Source organism: Leptonychotes weddellii, chromosome 9 (assembly GCF_054177405.1).
Source record: "Leptonychotes weddellii isolate Sample4059 chromosome 9, ASM5417740v2, whole genome shotgun sequence".
Taxonomy (NCBI): domain Eukaryota; kingdom Metazoa; phylum Chordata; class Mammalia; order Carnivora; family Phocidae; genus Leptonychotes; species Leptonychotes weddellii.
In genome coordinates this window covers 104,642,935-104,663,271 of record NC_138377.1, presented here as the reverse complement: position 1 = coordinate 104,663,271, position 20,337 = coordinate 104,642,935, and the positions used below count along the sequence as shown (strand labels likewise).

Sequence of the window (20,337 nt, the reverse complement as noted above, 5' to 3'; positions counted from 1 at the left end):
GGGTAAAGAAGAAGTGGTATATATATACAATGGAATATTATGCAGCCATCAAAAGGATTGAGATCTTGCCATTTGCAACGATATGGATGGAACTGGAGGGTATTATGTTGAGCGAAATAAGTCAAACAGAGAAAGACATGTATCATATGATCTCACTGATATGAGGAATTCTTAATCTCAGGAAACAAACTGAGGGTTGCTGGAGTGGGGGGTGGGGTGGGAGGGATGGGGTGACTGGGTGATAGACACTGGGGAAGGTATGTGCTCTGGTAAGCGCTGTGAATTGTGGAAGACTGTTGTATCTCAGATCTGTACCTCTGAAACAAATAATGCAATATATGTTAAGAAAAAAAAAAGAAGAAGAAGGTAGTAGGAGGGGAATAATGAAGCGGGGGAAATCAGAGGGGTAGATGAACCATGAGAGATGATGGACTCTGAAAAACAAACTGAGGGTTTTAGAGAGGAGGGGGGTGGGAGGATGGATTAGCCTCGTGGTGGGTATTGAGGAGGGCACATTCTGCATGGAGCACTGGGTGTTATTCACAAACAATGAGTCATGCAACACTACATCTAAAACTAATGATGTAATTACGGGATTAACATAAGAATTAAAAAAAATAAATAAAAGAAAAAAATGGAAAAAAAAAAGAATTCGTCATATCAGTGAGATCATATGATACAAGTCTCTCTCTGATTGACTATTTTGCTTAGCATAATACCTTCCAGTTCCATCCACGTCAGTGCAAATGGCAAGATTTCATTTTGTTTTCTTTTTTTATGGCTGCATAATATTCTATTGTATATATATACCACATCTTCTTTATCCATTCAGCTGTTGAAGGACATCTAGGCTCTTTCCATAGTTTGACTATTGTGGACATTGCTACTATAAACATTGGGGTGCACATACCCCTTCAGATCACTACATTTGTATCTTTGGGGTAAATACCCAGTAGTGCAATTTCTGGACCGTATGGTAGCTCTATTTTCAATTTTTTGAGGAAACTCCATACTGTTTCCCAGAGTGGCTGCACCAGCTTGCATTCCACCAACAGTGGAGGAGGGTTCCCCTTTCTCTGCATCGCCGCTAACATCTGTCATTTCCTGACTTGTTAATTATAACCATTCTGACTGGTGTGAGGTGGTATCTCATTGAGGTTTTGACTTGGATTTCCCTGATGCCGAGCGATGTCGAACACTTTTGCATGTTTCTGTTGGCCATTTGGATGTCTTCTTTGGAAAAATGTCTGCTCATGTCTTCTGCCCATTTCTTGATTGGATTCTTTGTTCTTTGGGTGTTGAGTTTGATAAGTTCTTTATAAATTTTGGATACTAGCCCTTTATCTGATATGTTATTTGCAAATATCTTCTCCCATTCTGTCGGTTGTCTTTTGGTTTTGTTGACTGTTTCCTTTGCTGTGCAAAAGCTTTTTATCTTGATGAAGTCCCAAGAGTTCATTTTTTGCCCTTGCTTCCCTTGCCTTTGACAATGTGTCTAGGAAGAAGTTTCTGCAGCTGAGGTCGAAGAGGTTGCTGCCTGTGTTTAGGCAGCCAGTGTTTAGGATTTTGATGGACTCCTGTCTCACATTGAGGTCTTTCAACCATTTGGAGTCTATTTTTGTGTGTGGTGTAAGGAAATGGTCCAGTTTCATTCTGCTGCATGTGGCTGTCCAATTTTCCCAACACCATTTGTTGAAGAGACTGTCTTTTTTCCATTGGACATTCTTTCCTGCTTTGTCGAAGATGAGTTGACCATAGAGTTGAGGGTCCATTTCTGGGCTCTCTATTCTGTTCCATTGATCTATGTGTCTGTTTTTGTGCCAGTACCATACTGTCTTTACGATGACAGCTTTGTAATAGAGCTGGAAGTCTGGAATTGTGACGCTACCAGCTTTGCTTTTCTTTTTCAACATTCCTCTGGCTATGCGGGGTCTTTTCTGGTTCCATACAAATTTTAGGATTATTTGTTCCATTTCTTTGAAAAAAGTGGACAGTATTTTGATAGGGATTGCATTGAATGTGTAGATTGCTCTAGGTAGCATTGACATCTTCACAATATTTGTTCTTCCAATCCATGAGCATGGAATGTTTTTCCATTTCTTTGTGTCTTCATCAATTTCTTCCATGAGTATTCTGTTTTTTTCTGAGTACAGATTCTTTGCCTCTTTGGTTAGATTTCTTCCTAGATATCTTATGGTTTTGGGTGCAATTGTAAATGGGATTGACTCCTTAATTTCTCTTTCTTCTGTCTTGTTGTTGGTGTAAAGGAATGCCACTGATTTCTGTGCATTGATTTTATATCCTGCCACTTTACTGGATTCCTGTACAAGTTCTAGCAGTTTCGGGGTGAGTCTTTTGGGTTTTCCACATAAAGTATCATATCATCTGTGAAGAGTGAGACTTTTACTCCTTCTTTGCTGATTCAGATGCCTTTATTCTTTTTGTTGTCTGATTGCAGTGTCTAGGACTTCTATTACTATGTTGGATAGCAGTGGTGATAGTGGACATCCCTGCCATGTTCCTAACCTTACGGTAAAGCTCTCAGTTTTTCCCCATTGAGAGTGATATTCACTTTGGGTTTTTCATAGATGGCTTTTATGATACTGATGTATGTACCCTCTATCCCTACACTCTGAATAGTTTTAATCAAGAAAGAATGTTGTACTTTTTCAAATGCTTTTTCTGCATCTATTGAGAGGATCATATGGTTCTTGTTCTTTCTTTCATTAATGTATTGTATCACAGTGCTTGATTTGCAGATTTTAAACCGACCTTGCAGCCCAGGAATAAAACCCACTTGGTTGTCAGGAATAATCCTTTTAATGAAATTTTGGATCTTATTGGCTAGTATTTTGGAGAGAATTTTTGCATACATGTTCATCAGGGATATTGGTCTGTAATTCTCCTTTTGAATGGCATCTTTGTCTGATTTGGGGATCAAGGTAATGCTGCCCTCATAAAACGAGTTTGGAAGTTTCCTTCCATTTCTATTTTTTGGAACAGTTTCAGAAGAATAGGTATTATTCTTCTTCAAATGTTTGGTAGACTTCCCCTGGGAAGCCATCTGGCCCTCGGCTTTTGTTTGTTGGGAGATTTTTGATGACTGCTTCAATTTCCTTCCTGGTTTTGGGTCTGATCAGGTTTTCTATTTCTTCCTAGTTCAGTTTTGGTATTTTATACATCTCTAGGAATGCATCCATTTCTTCCAGATTATCTAATTTGCTGGCATAGAGTTGCTCATAATATGTCCTTATAGTTGTTTGTATTTCTTTGGTGTTGGTTGTGTTCTCTCCTCTTTCATTCATGATTTTGTTGATTTGGGTCTTTCCTCTTTTCTTTTTGATAAGTCTGGCCAGTGGTTTATCAATCTTATTAATTCTTTCAAAGAACCAGCTCCTAGTTTTGTTGATCTGTTCTACTGTTCTTTTGATCTCTATTTCATTGATTTCTGCTCTGATCTTTATTATTTCTCTTCTCCTGCTGGGTTTAGGCTTTATTTGCTGTTCTTTCTCCAGCTCCTTTAGGTGTAGAGTTAGGTTGTGTATTTGAGACCTTTCTTGTTTCTTGAGAAAGGCTCGTATTGCTATATATTTTCCACTTAGGACAGCCTTTACTGCATCCCAAAGGTTTTGAACACTTGTGTTTTCATTTTCATTGGTTTCCATGAATTTTTTTAATTCTTTAATTTCCTGGTTGACCCATTCATTCTTTAGTAGGATGCTCTTTAGCCTCCATGTATTTGAGTTCTTTCCGACTTTCCTCTTGTGATTGAGTTCTAGTTTCAAAGCATTGTGGTCTGAAAATATGCAGGGAATAGTCCCAATCTTTTGGTACCAGTTGAGATCTGATTTGTGACCTAGAATGTGATCTATGCTGGACAATGTTCCATGGGCACTAGAGAAGAATGTGTATTCTGTTGCTTTGGGATGGAATGTTCTGAATATATCTGTGAAGTCGATTGTCCATTTGGTCCAGTGTGTCATTTAGAGCCTTTAGTTCCTTGTTGATCTTTTCCTTAGATGATCTGTCCTTTTCAGTGTGGTGGTTGGGGTTGGGGTTAAAATCCCCTACTATTATTGTATTGTTGTTGCTGTGTTTCTTTGATTTTGTTATTAATTGGCTTATATAATTGGCTGCTCCCATATTAGGGGCATAGATATTTGAAACTGTTAGATCTTTTTGTTGGATAGACCCTTTAAGTATGATGTCGTATCCTTCCTCATCTCTTATTATAGTCTTTGGTTTAAAATCTAATTTGTCTGATATAAGGATTGCCACTCCAGCTTTCTTTTGATGACCATTAGCATGGTAAATGGTCTTCCACCCCCTCACTTTCAATCTGGGGGTGTCTTTGGGTCTAAAATGAGTCTCTTGCAGATAGCATATCAATGGGTCTTATTTTTTTTATCCAATCTGATAGCCTGTGTCTTTTGATTGGGGCATTTAGCCCATTTACATTCAGGGTAATTATTGAAAGATATGAATTTAGTGCCATTATATTGCCTGTAAGGTGACTGTTACTGTATATTGTCTGTGTTCCTTTCCGGTCTATGTTACTTTTAGGCTCTCTCTTAGCTTAGAGGACCCCTTTCAATATTTCTTGTAGGGCTGTTTTGGCGTTTGCAAATTCTTTAGTTTTTTTTTTTTTTTTTGTCCTGGAACCTTTTTATCTCTCCTTCTATTTTCAATGACAGCCTAGCTGGATAGAGTATTCTTGGCTGCATATTTTTCTCATTTAGTGCTCTGAATATATCATGCCAGTCCTCTCTGGCCTGCCAGTCTCTGTGGATAGGTCTGCTGCCAGTCTAATGTTTCTACCATTGAAGGTTACAGACCTCTTGTCCCCAGCTGCTTTCAGGACTTTCTGTCTCTGAGACTTGAAAGTTTTACTATTAGATGTTGGAGTGTTGACCTATTTTTATTGATTTTTGAGAGGGGTTCTCTGAGCCTCCTGGATTTTGATGCCTGTTTCCTCCCCCAAATTAAGGACGTTCTCTGCTATAATTTGCTCCAATATACCTTCTGCCCCTCTTTCTCTTTCTTCTTCTTCTGGAATCCCAATTATTCTAATATTGTTTCATCTTATGGTATCACTTATCTCTCAAATTCTGCCCTCGTGATCCAGTAGTTGTTTATCTCTCTTTTTCTCAGCTTCTTTATTTTCCATCATTTGGTCTTCTATATCACTAATTCTCTCTTCTGCCTCATTTGTCCTAGCAGTTAAAGCCTCCATTTTTTATTGCACCTCATTAATAGCCTTTTTGATTTTGACTTGGTTAGATTTTAGTTCTTATATCTCCAGAAAGGGTTTCTCTAGTATCTCCATGCTTTTTTCAATCCCAACTAGTGTCTTTATAATCATCATTCTGAACTCTAGTCCAACATCTTATTAATGACTCTATCGATTAGGTCCCTGGTAGTCAGTACGGCATCTTGCTCTCTTTTTTGAGGTGAGTTTTTCCATCTTGTCATTTTGTCCAGAGGAGAATAGATGAATGAGAAACAAAATGCTAACAGGGTAACAACGACCCCAGAAAAATATACACTAAACAAATCAGAAGAGACACGAAACTGGGGGGAAAAGAAAGGGAAAGAAAGAAGAAAACAAAGAATATGATCTCATATGATCATGTTGGTGCATAGATCAGTGCCACACACTAAATTTTGGGGCGTTTTTGGTCTGTTAGAAGACACTGCTTCCCAAAATTTTAAAGAAAAAAACTTGTATTTGTACAAAAATAAGGGTAAATACAATGAAAGGATGGAGTATGACTGTGAAGATGAAAATTATAAAAGATTTTATAAAAGGAATTGATAGATAAGAAATTCGTTGAAAAAAGAAAGAAGAGAAATTTTTTTAAAAATGGAGAGAATGTGATCAGGCAGGAGAGTAGAACAAAGCCATACACTAGAGATTTAGGGTATATTTTGATCTGTTGGAAGAAACTGTATCCCAAAATTTTAATGAGAGAACAACTTATATATATATACCAAAAATAAGATTAACTACAATGAAGGGATAGAATATGACTCTAAAAATGAAAAATAAAAATTTTTTTAAAAAGGGATTGATAAGATGTTGAAAGGGGAAACAGAAAACTTCAAAAAATATAGAAAATGAAAAAAATAACTTTGTAAGATTAAAGAATCATGGGGGAAAAAAGCCATGAATTCTATATGCTGTATTCCCCTAGTGCTGGAGTTCTGCTGTTCTCATTGATCAGTAAACTTGGTCTTGGCTGGCTGTTCTTGCTGATCTTCTGGGGGAGGGGCCTGTTGCAGTGATTATCAAATGTCTTTGCCCAAGGCTGAAATACCCCGCCCTTGTCAGGGACTGGGCTAAGTAATCTGCTCAGGTTTGCTCTTGGGAGATTTTGTTCCCTGCAAGCTTTCTGTACAGCTTTGGAGGATGAGAGTGAAAATGGCAACCTCCCATTCTCCACCCTGGAAGAGCCGAGATCTCAGGGCCCCACTCCTCAGTGAGCCCCCAGAGAAAAGCAGTCAATCACTCCTGTCTCCCCAGTCTCTGGCCACACTCTATGCTCACCTGGCCTTTGACCAATCATTTTTATCTCTGGCACATGACCCTGTTTGGAATCTCCAACCCCAGCAGATTCCTGTGGTGCACTCCTGTGCCACTTCTCTGAGGGGAGAAAGGGGAGTCTCCCTGGATCTGCCACTTGTTGCATCCATGCTGGAAGAGCAGTGGCCCAACTGTGCCACAGATCATGGTTTATGGCAACCCCGAGCTGAGAGCCCACCCCTTGGCTCCGTCTTTGCAGCTGGCTTCCCTGTTCCGATAGCTGGGATCTCTGTCACACTCAGACACCCCCAGTCTTTCTGTGACCCCAAGGGTCCTGAGACCACACTGTCCCAGTGAAGGTTCCACCCCCTGCTTAGCCACTGGAGTGACATCCCTCAGCGGAGCAGACTTCTAAAAGTTCCGATTTTGCGCTCTGCTGCTCTATCACTTGCTGGCAGCTGGCTGAGGAGGCTCCCTCCCCCACGGTCCATCTTCCCATATATCACCTCAGATTCACTTCTCCGCATGTCCTATCTTCCAGAAAGTGGTCGCTTTTCTGTTCAAAGCATTGCTCTTATTCTTTTCTTTGAGCTCCTGTTGAGTTTGTAGGTGTTCGGAATGGTTTGATACCTATCTAGCTGAATTCCTGGGACCAGATGAAATTTAGGTCTCCTACTCCTCTGCCATCTTGCCCCTCCCCTCCTCCCCTTTGTAGTTTCTTAATATGCACCCATACTTTGCAGAGAGTCCCTTTATCAAGCTAGTCTCCTATTTTGCAACTTGATCATGCCCTCTGTTCCCTACTTAATCCATAACCTGAGTGACACCAGGAAATAACCTCTCAAAATGAGAATTGGAATTATTTTCCTCATATCTCTGAGGAAGGCAGGAATAACTCTTGTTCCAGGGGAGAATGCAACAGCATCACTATGACTGCAACAGCATCACTATCACTGAAGGTCACAGGGAAAACAAGACATCGGGCTCCAAGTGGCTATAGTGCTTAATCACCAAGGTGTGTGGGATCAGCTGGGGCTTTTCCTGATAGACCTAGACACCATAAATAGTGGACAGGACACGAATTGAAAGCTCTGGATATTTATCCGGGTAAGAATATGAGTGGTTGATCAGAAAACTTTGAAGGCAGCTTGGAAGTAGTCCAGCAGATCTGGTTGAGGCCTGGGCCTAGGCCTGACTATGAAGATTGGTAAGGATCCTGGTGGAGAAAGAGCAGGACCATGAAAGTGCAGTGTGTGCCTCTGAGCAGACTCAGACATGACTGAGAAGTTTGAACCCCCATACTCTCCTGAGTTTTCCCTCAGTAATAAATAGGAGAGCAGCTTTTCCTGACTAACAGCCATTTCATGGCCACATCTGAGTCAGTTGCCTCCCCAGCTGAAGCGAATTTGCTTCAAGACCCATCCCCAATACTCTCCATTTTCTCCAGGAGTCTAACAAGATACCAGTATGTTTTGGATAGAGAAGTAGAAAGTCCACTTCAAGACAAACTATCCTGTTTATTGAAAATATCAAACTCCACTACTCTGTTTAGGGAGCATGTGAGGGATAGAAATCTACAGATACCACACCAGGGAGGATGAGATATAAGGACCAAATTCTTGAGTCAGTGCACTCACGTGGAATTTGAGATTCCATGTGCTGGCTTGAACACTTGGAAGACACGTCAACTCTTTTTTTTTTTTTTAAAGATTTCAGTTATTTATTTGATAGAAAGAGACACAGCAAGAGAGGGAACACAAGCAGGGGGAGTGGGAGAGGGAGAAGCAGTCCTCCCGCAGAGCGGGGAGCCTGATGTGGGGCTCAATCCCGGGACCCTGGGATCATGACCTAAGCCGAAGGCAGATGCCTAATGACTGAGTCACCCAGGCGCCCCCCCCTTTTTTTTAGTGTTCAGTGATTCATTAGTTGCATATAACACCCAGTGCTCATCACAACACATCAATTCTATGCACAATTGGTTAATCCTTGGCTTACAAACAAAAGAGTCCAAAGGCTCAGACTGATTATTCATGACCTACCCACTAGCCCCAAGCACTCCCTGCAAGAGAACTCATTGGTCACTTCCTTCCTTGAGAGCAGGATGTGGAGGAGGACATCAGTGTTACTGGAAACCCCTGGGATGGCGTCCTCTGAAGACTGTTGATGATAGTAGGGGTCACAGTAATTGAATTGAGTCTTCTTTTTCCAATGGGAATAATGGGATCCCAAGACAGGAGAAGCCAAGGAAGTGCTTCATTGTTGCAGTCAGGTGGGTACAGTTTCCACAGTAAGCTTCAGAGACCTATACTAAAAGGCAAATTAATCATGGAGTTCATGGTAATGAATTATATGAGCTGCTTCCCATATAAAACTGGAAAAAAAGTCTTCATCCCTAACTCAACTCAAGGATCATAAGAAAGATTAAAGTCCTCAGTTACTTCTCAGATCTAAATGTTTTCCTTGAAGGGAAGCTATGTTTCTTTGAGAAAGAACCCTGCAGCACAGGCAAGGATGTGTTTAGTGCTGTGCCCTCACACTTTCCTCAGAGGAATGCAGTGAAACAGCACAACCCATTTTTGGCCATTTATCGGGGGAGTTGTGCATTGGTGAAAAGAATAACCTAGATTTTCATATGTAGGTGTTAATTTTCTGCAATCCTCAGTGACCCAGAATGCCCTCTGATTCACTAGACAAAGTAGAGGCCTATGGCCGGCAAGCAGTAGATGCATTCTTGAGCTAAGTCCATACAATAGTTGATCCTGTAGAATATGGACCCATCCTGTGGTTGTTTCCCAGCTCCAGAATGAGTCCTGGGATAGATATGTCAAATAACTATTAGAGTCTCCAAGTCTGTTCCCTATTATGTTAGAAAGTTTACCCATTCACACCAAGATAGCAAAAAGAAAGAAATATAACATCCTGATGCAAATGGTAGAGGCTAGTGCCAATTGATTACTTAAAATTACTCTGCAAACTGAGAGACAAATTGTTGCACTAATCACACACACACAAAATACAAAATACAATTCTTCTTGGTCTACTTTTGATTTTATAGGCAACATAGATTGGAGAATCTACTCTAACCCTCATGAGGCGGCATGGTTTGAGGGTGACCAAAACAAGCAAAAGCCCTTCAGCAGGGCCAGGTTGTAGTGCAAGCTGCCTTGCCACGTGGGCCTTCTGTAATGGCACAACACATTGAGGGGAGGTGTTGGCAAACCTCAATGGGAGAATCATAGTACAGACCCTGAGGATTTGGACAAAGTCCCTGCCTTCTTATTCTGACTACTTATCTCCACTAAAGGCAACTCTTGGCTGCCACTAGACCCTGGTACAGATTGAAGACCTGATTATGGGAAATAGTGTGACCAGGCAAATTGAGCTGTGTATCATGAACCAAGTGCCATCTGACCAACCAATCCACAAAGTTGTTCTTCTGTAATGTGCCAGTTAGGAAATCAGACCCAAGCATGTCTAGAAGGCACACATAAATTGCAGGAGGAAGTTGCTCAGATTCCCATGGCAGCTGTGTCTGCTGTTTTGCCACCTCTTCCTCCACCCAAGCCTGCATGTGGCTTTGGGAGTATATGTGGGGCAAGGCACCTGTCAAAGGTAATACACAACTACCAATGCAAGTTCAGAATCCTCATATGCAGCAGAAGAGCAAATAGATTTTCATCTTGATTTTCATGGTGAATTCAGACTATAAAAGTATGTCCTCATGGTCCTTGTGGCCCTGAGGGGTTTATGCATGAGGTATCAGAACAACTCCAACAAGGATAACTGACCTATGGTGGTCCAACATTTATAGCAAAGCTACAGTTTGTCCCTTCAGTGTTGTCTTTTCCTATCATGGTGAAACAGGGTTTAAAGAGCATTGGATTATTTACCTATTAATTTTGGAGATGGTATCAGGAGGGAGTATAGACAAACTTGCATTGTCTCCTGATGACAAGAAAGCTGATGGCACTTTCAATGTTTCCTTTATTGCAGATGTGAACTTTTTATCTGCTGAAGAGCAAAACTGGTGGATGGAGTAGTGTATCTTTCACCTACTCCTTCAAACCCACTTTCCATGCTACTTGTCCTGCTTTGTGTCCACAGGAGCTCACTTATGTAAACAATGTCAACAGTTCCTCTCCCCTTCTGGCTTCTGGCTGGCTTCAGCCAATGGGAAGGACATTGGAAATCACAGGGAGGAAAGGGAGTGAAATCAAAAAAATTCCCATAGCCTCCCCCCAGCAAAGTTACTTTTGCCGGCTGCAACCAACTGCAGAAGATCACCTCTTCCATCAGGGGTCCCTTGCCATCCAGCTCCCTGCACCTCTAGGTTCTGCTAACTATTTCCCTCCTTCACCCTTTGACCAGTCTGAAGGACTGCACCATACTGGTTAAATTCCCTCTGAGTTATGCAATTTGATCAGCCATGTGTTTCTAGCCATGACTCTGACAGCTGCACTGGGAAAAGGCAAGAAATGAGTCAGGCAGCGTTGAGTGCCCGTTTGATGCTTGTGATCCCCAGTTTAAAGTAAAACCAGTCATCCAATCTCATGAATTACCTCAGCACTATCCAGGTGCTTAGACACAGGGCCAGAAAAGGGAGAGCAGTGGCGGTTCATTTAAGAGCGGTTTTGAATTTAGAGCAAAGGTAGAAACCTGAGCTAGGAAGGTACTGATGTGGGAGGTTAGCAAAGGGGAGCAGCTGATGAACTGGAGACATCAGTGGAGGAATGTGTTTGGGTGGTGATCTGGAGCAGATGATCAGACGTGTCAGAGAGAGATATGTGAGATGAAGAATTCAAGGGGCAGTTACTGGGGACCAAGTTCAGACATAATGAGGCCTGAATGTTGAATGGGGAATACTGAGAAAGTGAGGGGGTAAAGAGGAGAGGACGAAATGAGTCAGGAGGCAAAGGTATTTAAGAATGAGAAGGAGTGACTGAGGACTGAGGATGACATCAATGAAGAGAGGTGGGAGGTGGAGAGACAGAGGCTGCAGCATCATGGGGGAGGAGATGTAGAGGAGGAAAGAAGAGCCGTGAATTAGAAGCAGCAGCTGGGCACAAGGAAGGAACCAACACCACCACCAGGCATGGAAATATGTGGAGAAGAGAAGACAGTGCCTTTTAGTGAAAGACTTTGGGGAGATCTAGGCATCAGTAAGGCCATGTGAAAAGGGAACAGAGCTAGAACAGCTGTGAGGGCTCCTTCCCTGGGGTGGGGACTCCTCTGGAGCACTGAGTCAGGTGCACACAGCAGCTTCTGTGACCAAGACCAGATTTTAAAACAAACTGGGGCTTAGTGTCATCTTTGCTGTCAAAGAATTCAAAGATGGCTCATGAATCCAAAGGGCATATTCTCATAAACTCTCTCCCTACCTTTCAGGAAAGACACAGGTTGCCATTTAACAAATACAGATTCTAAACCATAGAAAGGACACATTCATCCTGAGAGTGCCAGGGACAGAAATGCAACTAGAAAGGTCTCCAATTTTCCAGTATTTAGTACCCTGGGGATCTTAAACTTTTTGAAATCAGACACTTTATACAACTACCACTTCTGAGGAGAGTCCCCAGTAAACATTTTCATCTCAAGGAATCACACACAGTAGACCAAAAACTGAAGAAGAGGTCAGTTGTCTGGGGTATAACAATGCTACTGACCAAGCAAAGCAGATGAGACCCCAGACCCTCCTACTCTTTGCTCTCACTATCTTTGTCTCACATGTAACATTCCACAAAAGAACAGCATTTTTTCTTTATTTTATTTTATTATGTTATGTTAATCACCATACATCTTTAGTTTTTGATGTAGTGTTCCTTGATTCATTGTTTGTGTGTAACACCCAGTGCTCCATTGAATACATGCCCTCTTTAATACCCATCACCAGGCTAACCCATCCCCCCACCCCCGTCCCCTCTAGAACCCTCAGTTTGTTTCTCAGAGTCCATAGTCTCACACTTTTGTATAATTGATGGAAATAGCATGTACAACCTTCTAAACTGAAGATTATTATTCTAGGCTGTTAAATATGTAAAATACTATTTAAAAAGCACTTATGACCTTCTTACAAGTCAAATTTCTGCCCTTGTAAGAAAATTAAAGATTTTCTTTATTTGAGAGAGAGAGCACAAGCGGAGGGAGGGGCAGAGGGAGAGGGAGAAGCAGACTCCCTCCTGAGCAGAGAGCCCAATGCAGGGCTAGATCCCAGGACCCTGAGATCATGACCTGAGCCGAAGGCAGACGCTTAACTGACTGAGCCACCTAGGCGCCCCCTGCACTTGTAATTGATGACTTAAAAACTCCAGAGAAAAACATAAATGGATAAAATGCAATTTTACACAATGTAAACTACTAAAAAATTAAGAGACAAATTCTAAACCTTTTGTCAAGATACAGTTTATTTTTTTTTAAGACATAAAATGTTTCCTTACAAATTGTCTTCCTTTTCCAAGGAAGAATATGTATTTGGAGAGGATACAATTTGAATGCTATTATTTTAACATGGAAAGTGATTACATGAAAAAACTCTAGAAGGCCTCAGGAAAGTGACAGTTAAATAGCACAAGCCATTTGGGTAGAATACTGCATTGTGTCTTTTCTTGCAGAGCATAGCAAGATGTGTTTGGAAATATACATATTTTCCTGTAGTGGAATCTTTAGTAAGTTATTTGTATTTCCCATGAGTTTCCAGCATTCACCTGAATGAGTATGGATGCCAAAATTCTCCATTCCAGAGCACCCCCATGATAAGCACCTTTTCTTGTCCCAAGAGTGGTCTTGGGGTAGTTTTCTACTGATGTTGGTGATGGGTCAAGTTTCCTTTAGTCTTCAAATGATGTATAACTATTAATTCCATCCCATCACGACATGAGCAACAAGGAGGTAACACATCCCAACTGTGCAGGAGACGACCATCATTGGGAAGCCCAATCTGAAACACAAAGAAAAGTGAATTGTGGTGTCTGGTATCTGGCAAGTACTATGAGATCTAGACTCATTATTACATTTGTCATTGCATCATTATATTTTTCATGACTTAGGAGCTTTCCGTATCTGCAAAGTCAATCACTTCTTATTTCTAGAAACTGAAGAGTTGGTTTTAGCCTAGATAATACAGATGCATGCCTTTATTAGATATCCCCCAATGTGTGACATTTTGAGATGTGCTTAAAATTTTTGCAAATTTTTAATTGACATTTTATAGCCTCAATTTGTTCATCTATAACATTGAAGTGTTGGTCTTGATAATGACACTTAAAACTGCCAATGTTATGTAACTGGACCATTATTTAAATCACTGCATCATCTTCCAATTGTCCTTCTGAGAAATCTGGTTTCCCAGAAAGGTCATATTTCCATAGACCCCTGAAGTTCCTAATGTTTAAAACTGAAGAGAGTTTCAGAAGTAGGATTGGGAAATAATATCTTGTCTTAGGAAGGGAAGAGGAAAGAACAGGAATTTCTTCTGTATTCAGTGAGATGAAATATGTGAGTGAAAGTATGCATAAATACAAAAGAGGTCATGAGAAAATGAAAGTTTCCCTCACTATATGCCTTCCATAATGTACTTGTATTCCCACAAATCCCTATCCTGGGTAATAAACCCCAATTGATTCCCACTTTGCATTTGGAATTCATGCTTTGAAGACATTGCTTAGTGCTGAATTGTCACTGAGGGAAGTTACTGCAAAGATTAAAGGTTTTGTCCTGAAAAGACTTAAAAATTCACTGGCAAGAGCCTAGTGTGTGATAATAAGAATTATGACATTCTTCCTTTCCCTGGTCATGGGCATGGGGTGTGGCTACTCAGAAAGAGCCACAGCAAGGCTCTCTCCACAAAGCTGTAATTTAAACACAGACACTGCATCCATAAGTGAAAAAGTTCCTTAAATTCTAAACCAGAATTGGACATTTCAAGAAGGTGTTAGCTTCTATCTAAATTTCTTGAGATTAGTAAACTTTGTTTTTTTAAGACAGCTGAACATGTTTGCAATAGGTCAACCCTGATTATTGAATTCTCGAAAAGTACACCCTAGGAACAGTGTCTGGTCAACTCCAGGCATCACAGATATCATCACAAGCTTTCATAGAAATGCAAACCCTTCCTTAACTGATTGTGTGAAATTGCATCAGTGTTGAGTAAGATGCTGAATACTTCAACCTGGGTGCTGGGACACCTGGCTATGTTTCAGAAGCAAATCTGCCTTGCAAGGAATGGATCCCACAGAAAGAAGACATTACACTTGGGGAGTCCAAGGCCAGAGGAAGTTCCTTGTTGATGGTTCTGCTGTGCTTCCAACTAAGAGTTACTGGCGTCTCAGAGATGGCACCAATCCCAAGAAGGAGTATCATCTAGGGATTGGTGCAAGCATTCTGACACCATCAGAAAAATGATTGTTCACTTAGTGTCTAGACACAGTGGAAATCCTCACACAGATGACCACATCAACTGCTCACAACACCTTTCAAGACTGGTATCATTGCACCACTGTACAGATGGGATTTGGAAAAAGGAAGCAGACTTATCCAGGTCACTTGGCTAATCTGCTCTGGTGTAGACAATTCAAACCCCCTCAGTCTAACTCTAAAGTCCATGCTCTTAATCACTATACATTCTGCTTCCCTGTGGGTATAAGTAAACCACACAATGACAATATACCACTCAAAGACAAGTGACTTACTGAACATCTGCTGTATGTTAAGGGTCTCATAGATGTAAGACATTGACATTTCCCAAACACAATAAGGTAGGTCATACATATTATCCCTATTTTATAGAAGAAGAAACTGAAGCTTAAATATATTAAGGAATTTTATAAAGTATGCCACCACTAATATGCAGACGATACTTTGGCATATTTTTCTGCCTTCAAAACCTGCATGCATTCCCACCACAACACATTAGTTAAGGGCCCTGCTCTTGTCCAGGTGCAGAGCTTGGGACAGCTCCATGACTCAATTTCTTCATTTTTGACATGGGGGTGATAATAGTACCTATTTACTAAAGTTATTATGAAGATTATATGAGTTCATACCTATAAATGCCTTAGACCAGTGTCTGGTCACATAATAAGCCACAAGGAGAGACTGACAAGAGACCACTTTGTGCTCATTTAACATAACAACGAGTCTCAGACAAGGTATCTTGGACTACAAAGGAGACATTTTAGTATTTGCTGAGCTTCAGGAGAATGGATCAACCTAAGCCTATCCTAATATCACCTACAATGCTATAATTAAGGAACCCCACAGGTTACAAATTCTAGCCTAACCAGTGGGAAGAGAGAGATGGAGATAGAGACAAAAGCATAAACAGAGAGAAACAGACAGAGATAGAGACAGACAGGTGAGAGACACAGAAAGAGAGAGAGAAGGGGAAAAAGGAAAGGGAGGAGGGAGGGAGGTAAAGAATAAAGAAGGGAGAGATAGGGAGAAAGAGAGAGAAGGGAATTTACATCAGAAACCAGCTCTATTATTTTAGATTCCAGCTCCACCATTTGTTAGTTATGACATGCCAAAAAAAAAAAAAAAATACAAAGATATTTGCATGTACCATAAGATCTCTGAACCCATAAACATGCATAGAATAAGGATTCTATGAATGAAAAATGTGGTTTTCCAGTCCAAAGACTTTTTATAGATCAAGAAACAATAAACTACAGCCCCCAGGCTAATACTGGCCCACTGCCTGTTTCTGTAAATAGAGTTTTATTGGAACACATTCTCTCCCATTCATTTACTTATCATCAATGGCTGCTTTACCATCTAGGGTGGCTGAGTCTGCCACAGCACAATACAGTTGAGTAGTTGCAACAGAGACCATGTGGTCCACAAAGCCTTAAAGACTTACTATCTGACCCTTTAAAAAATGTTTGCCACCCCCTATTATAGAAAAAGACACTCAGTCCTGGGAAGGTGAAGAAACTTGTCATCTTCATGTCAGCTCCTACTCAAAATACAAGGTAGTCCCAGACCACCAACCAATAGAAAAGTACTGAGGGCCACCAAGTAATTTCAAATTTCAAGTACCACATATTCAAAAAAAGTAAAAGGAAACAAATGAAATTAAATTTAATCTTTTATTTATTCCAACATACCCAAATTATTATAACATATGATCAACATAACATTTCTAATGGAACATTTTACATTCATTTTTTATGCTTAATCTTCAAAATCCAGTGTAGATTTTCTATTCATAGAACACCTTACTTTGACTTGCCACATTTCAAGGTTCAAATGGGTCTAAGCAACTGGGGGCTGTGTGGTCCAATGCAGCTCTAGGAGGCTCGCAATTTCTGGCTGAAAACATTTATGAAAAGGCAGGTTTATGACCTTGAGTTGATGCAGGGGATGCTGGCTCTGGATGGAACTTTCAGAGAGGATATGCTGAAGCGAGGCCTTTGCAGAGAAACCAGGTTGAGACAGGCTGGCAGGGGCTCTGCAACCCTCTATGCACATCTCCCCTAGGGGAGCAAGCTCATCAGGGTGGCCTTTTCCTTATACATTTTGGAAGTCACACATACACACAAAGAATCCTCTAATGTTAGGGTCAAGACAAATGACGAAGCTGTTTATTGGCAATCTGATGGTGGCACTAGCAACACTGGCTACACACCTGAGTATCTGAGGGGAAAGACAAGGATGAGGCAGCTTTTTTGCAGAAACTACTAGAGCTGGTATGTTCCTTCTTGGGGTGAGCCCCTGATGCTTTTTCCTGTGGGAGTGCGGTTAGCTTGATTGGTGTTTCAATGCTTCACTCACTGCCCAGGCAGGAGTCTGACGGAAGGAGATTTATTTGAAGAGAGGGCAGTAATGACTTCCTGTCACTGCCAGCAGTTCTCTGAATATACACATTTATGCTCCACATTTACTAAGAGCAGTTCCATTTCCCAGAAGATCCATTTGTCTTGCTCCCCAAGCCTCTCAGAAAAGCAGTACCTTCACCAAAAGGCTTAGGAAAAGCATATTTACTCAAAATCCAGCATCGCATTATGCTTTCATTTCCCTCTGGGATCATTTTCAATCTATTCTGGCTCCAAACATCACATTCTGTTACAAAAGACAAAAACACTTGAATGTCAAAGCACAAATCAAGATGCAAAATGTCAGATGGATGCCCAGACAAATGCTGCATTCAGGTTTAGGTTAAAAACATAACTGTGAGGACACACAGTACTCCAAGGAACTGAAGCTTCCAGATTGCTGGGAAACAAGCTGCCCCAGAACCATGCCATTTCCAATGGAGGTCAGGCATTGCACTGAGAGCAGAGTTCCACACACTGAAGACAGACCTGGTTTTCAAAAGGAAATGTTTGCTAATGAAGTCTCCTACTTGAGTTTTAGACTGAAACCATTCTTCCTATTTATTTTTCCTTTCCAAAAGGCTTTATAACACACCATGACTATAGGTCTTAATCAAAAGCCATTTCATTGTTGCCTTCCTACAAAGGTAATGCATGTTTCTCAGGAGAACAACTTCTGCATCTACAGAACTGTGGGAGCTTATCACAAGGGTGTACAGCTTGCCCCACTTTCTGTAGACCATGGATACCTTGAGAGCCATACTCTTCAGCCCCTTACCTGTCCTCAGGTCATTCAAGGCCCCAGGACAGGAATTGCTTTCTCATCCTCAGCCATCATTTGAAATTTGAACAGCCTCACACCTCATGTCCTGGATCTCTCCAGGTGACAATTAGCTAATCCTCTTCATGAAGAAAGGCTGAATGAAGTTCCTGCATCTTGGAAATAAAGCCCCATCATTATATTTCCCACAGAGAGAGGAGTTCCTGGTAGGGTATGATGTAGTGACCCAGAGGGAGAGCTATAGAAAAGAGAAGACATATCTAAGTTAGGATGGGTACTCGTGGTATCTTCAGAGCATTCCCCATCACACTGCGTTGGTGACCAGCTGCAAGCAGCAGAGTTCACATGGCTAAAGACTAGAAAGGATGACAGAGGAACAGCATAGAAATCATGGTAAGGAGCAAAGCATCAAAGTGAAGAGGCAAAGCTTAGGGGAAAAAAGGGTTGTGATGATGAAATTATTGAAATTGTAATAATTTACTTTTTTCCCCATCAGAATAGACTCAAGTTTGGGTGGTTTCTTTTTCATGTGTTCAACCTTATGACATGTATGTACCATCTTTATAGCAAGCAAAAGAGAAAGAATTTGAGAAAATTATGTCTTGCTCTTTCTTCTTCTGAAAAAAGGCATTTTCATTGCATACTTCACACCCACCTCTGCCAGCTCTCTCTGTCTTGACCAGCACCAGTGCTCTTGGGTCAGCTGTAGAGCTGGGACTCTCATCTTTCCCTCAATGATACCTGCAGCTAGCCAGCCTCTCCCTTCCATGTTGAGGAAGCCCCTTTACCCACTGAGGGTCTCCACTGAACAGAAATGGAAAGTCAAACAGCCCTGCAAACACTTGGCATCACGTGAAGACACCCTATAAATGTTCTGTTCAATTCCTTTGCTAAAACTTCCTGACTCCTCCCATATTCACATATTTGGAATATGACCTTCCTTCTTTTTTTTAAAGATTTTATTTATTTATTTATTTGACAGAGAGAGAGATAGCGAGAGCAGGAACATAAGCAGGGGGAGTGGGAGAGGGAGAAGCAGGCCTCCCACTGAGCAGGGAGCCCAATGCAGTGCTTGATCCCAGGGCCCTGGGATCATGACCTGAGCCGAAGGCAGACGCTTAACGACTGAGCCACCCAGGCGCCCCTACTTTTTTTTTTATTTTAATTCCAGTGTAGTTGACATACAGTGTTATATTAGGTTCAGTTGTATAATATTGTGATTCAACAATTCTATACATTACTCAGTGCTCATCATGGTAAGTGTACTCTTAATCCCCATCACCTATTCCACCCATCCCCCCACACCCACCTCCCCTCTGGTAACCATCAGTTTGTTCTCTATAGTTAAGAGTCTGTTTTTTGGTTTGTCTCTCTCTTTTTTTTCCTTTGCTCATTTGTTTTGTTTCTCAAATTCCACATGAGTGAAATCATATGGTATTTGTCTTTCTCTGCTTGACATATTTCACTTAGCATTATACTCTCTGGCTCTACCCATGTTGTTACAAAAAGCAAGATTTCATTCTTTTTTATGGCTGAAAAATATTCCATTGTATATATATACCTCATCTTCTTTATCCATTCAAGAAAAAAATCAGAAAATGGGAATTTAACAAGCAAAAAAGAGGAGACTAGACATGAGAAATTTCAAAGAGATCATCCATATGGATCCATTACTTAAAATAACCTTGATGATTTATATTTTTTCAGAAAAATATTAATTTTATAAAAATTCTTATTAGCAAATTTATATAATATCCTAATATAATTTTAATCTTTATCTCTGTAGTTTTTTAAAATTTTATTTTATTATGTTATGTTAATCATCATACATTACACCATTAGTTTTTGATGTAGTGTTCAATGATTCATTGTTTGCATGTAACACCCAGTGCTCCATTCAATACATAACCTCTTTAATATGCATCACCAGGCTAACCCCTATCCCCACACCTGTCCCCTCTAGAACCCTCAGTTTGTTTCTCAGAGTTCATAGTCTCTCATGGTTCGTGTCCCCCTATGATTTCCCCCCCTTCATTTTTCCCCTCCTACTATCTTCTTCTTCTTCTTTTTCTTTTTTTACATATAATGTATTATTTGTTTCAGAGGTACAGGTCTGTGATCCAACAGTCTTACACAATTGACAGCGCTCACCATAGCACATACCCTCCCCAATGTCTATCACCTAGCCACCCATCCCTCCCACCCCCCACCACTCCAGCAACCCT

The 20,337-nt window shown here is 40.9% G+C and overlaps 1 protein-coding gene across 1 annotated transcript in view; it reads right to left on the bottom strand.

Annotated features, from left to right (window-relative positions):
- Window positions 1-12,905: 12,905 nt before the first annotated feature.
- OCA2 (OCA2 melanosomal transmembrane protein) overlaps window positions 12,906-20,337 on the bottom strand; it is a 305,845-nt gene continuing 298,413 nt past the window's right edge. The window contains exon 21 of the mRNA XM_081831883.1: window positions 12,906-13,457. Coding sequence (XP_081688009.1) covers window positions 13,373-13,457 — 85 coding nt within the window. The 3' untranslated portion in view covers window positions 12,906-13,372. The remainder of the gene's footprint in view (window positions 13,458-20,337) is intronic.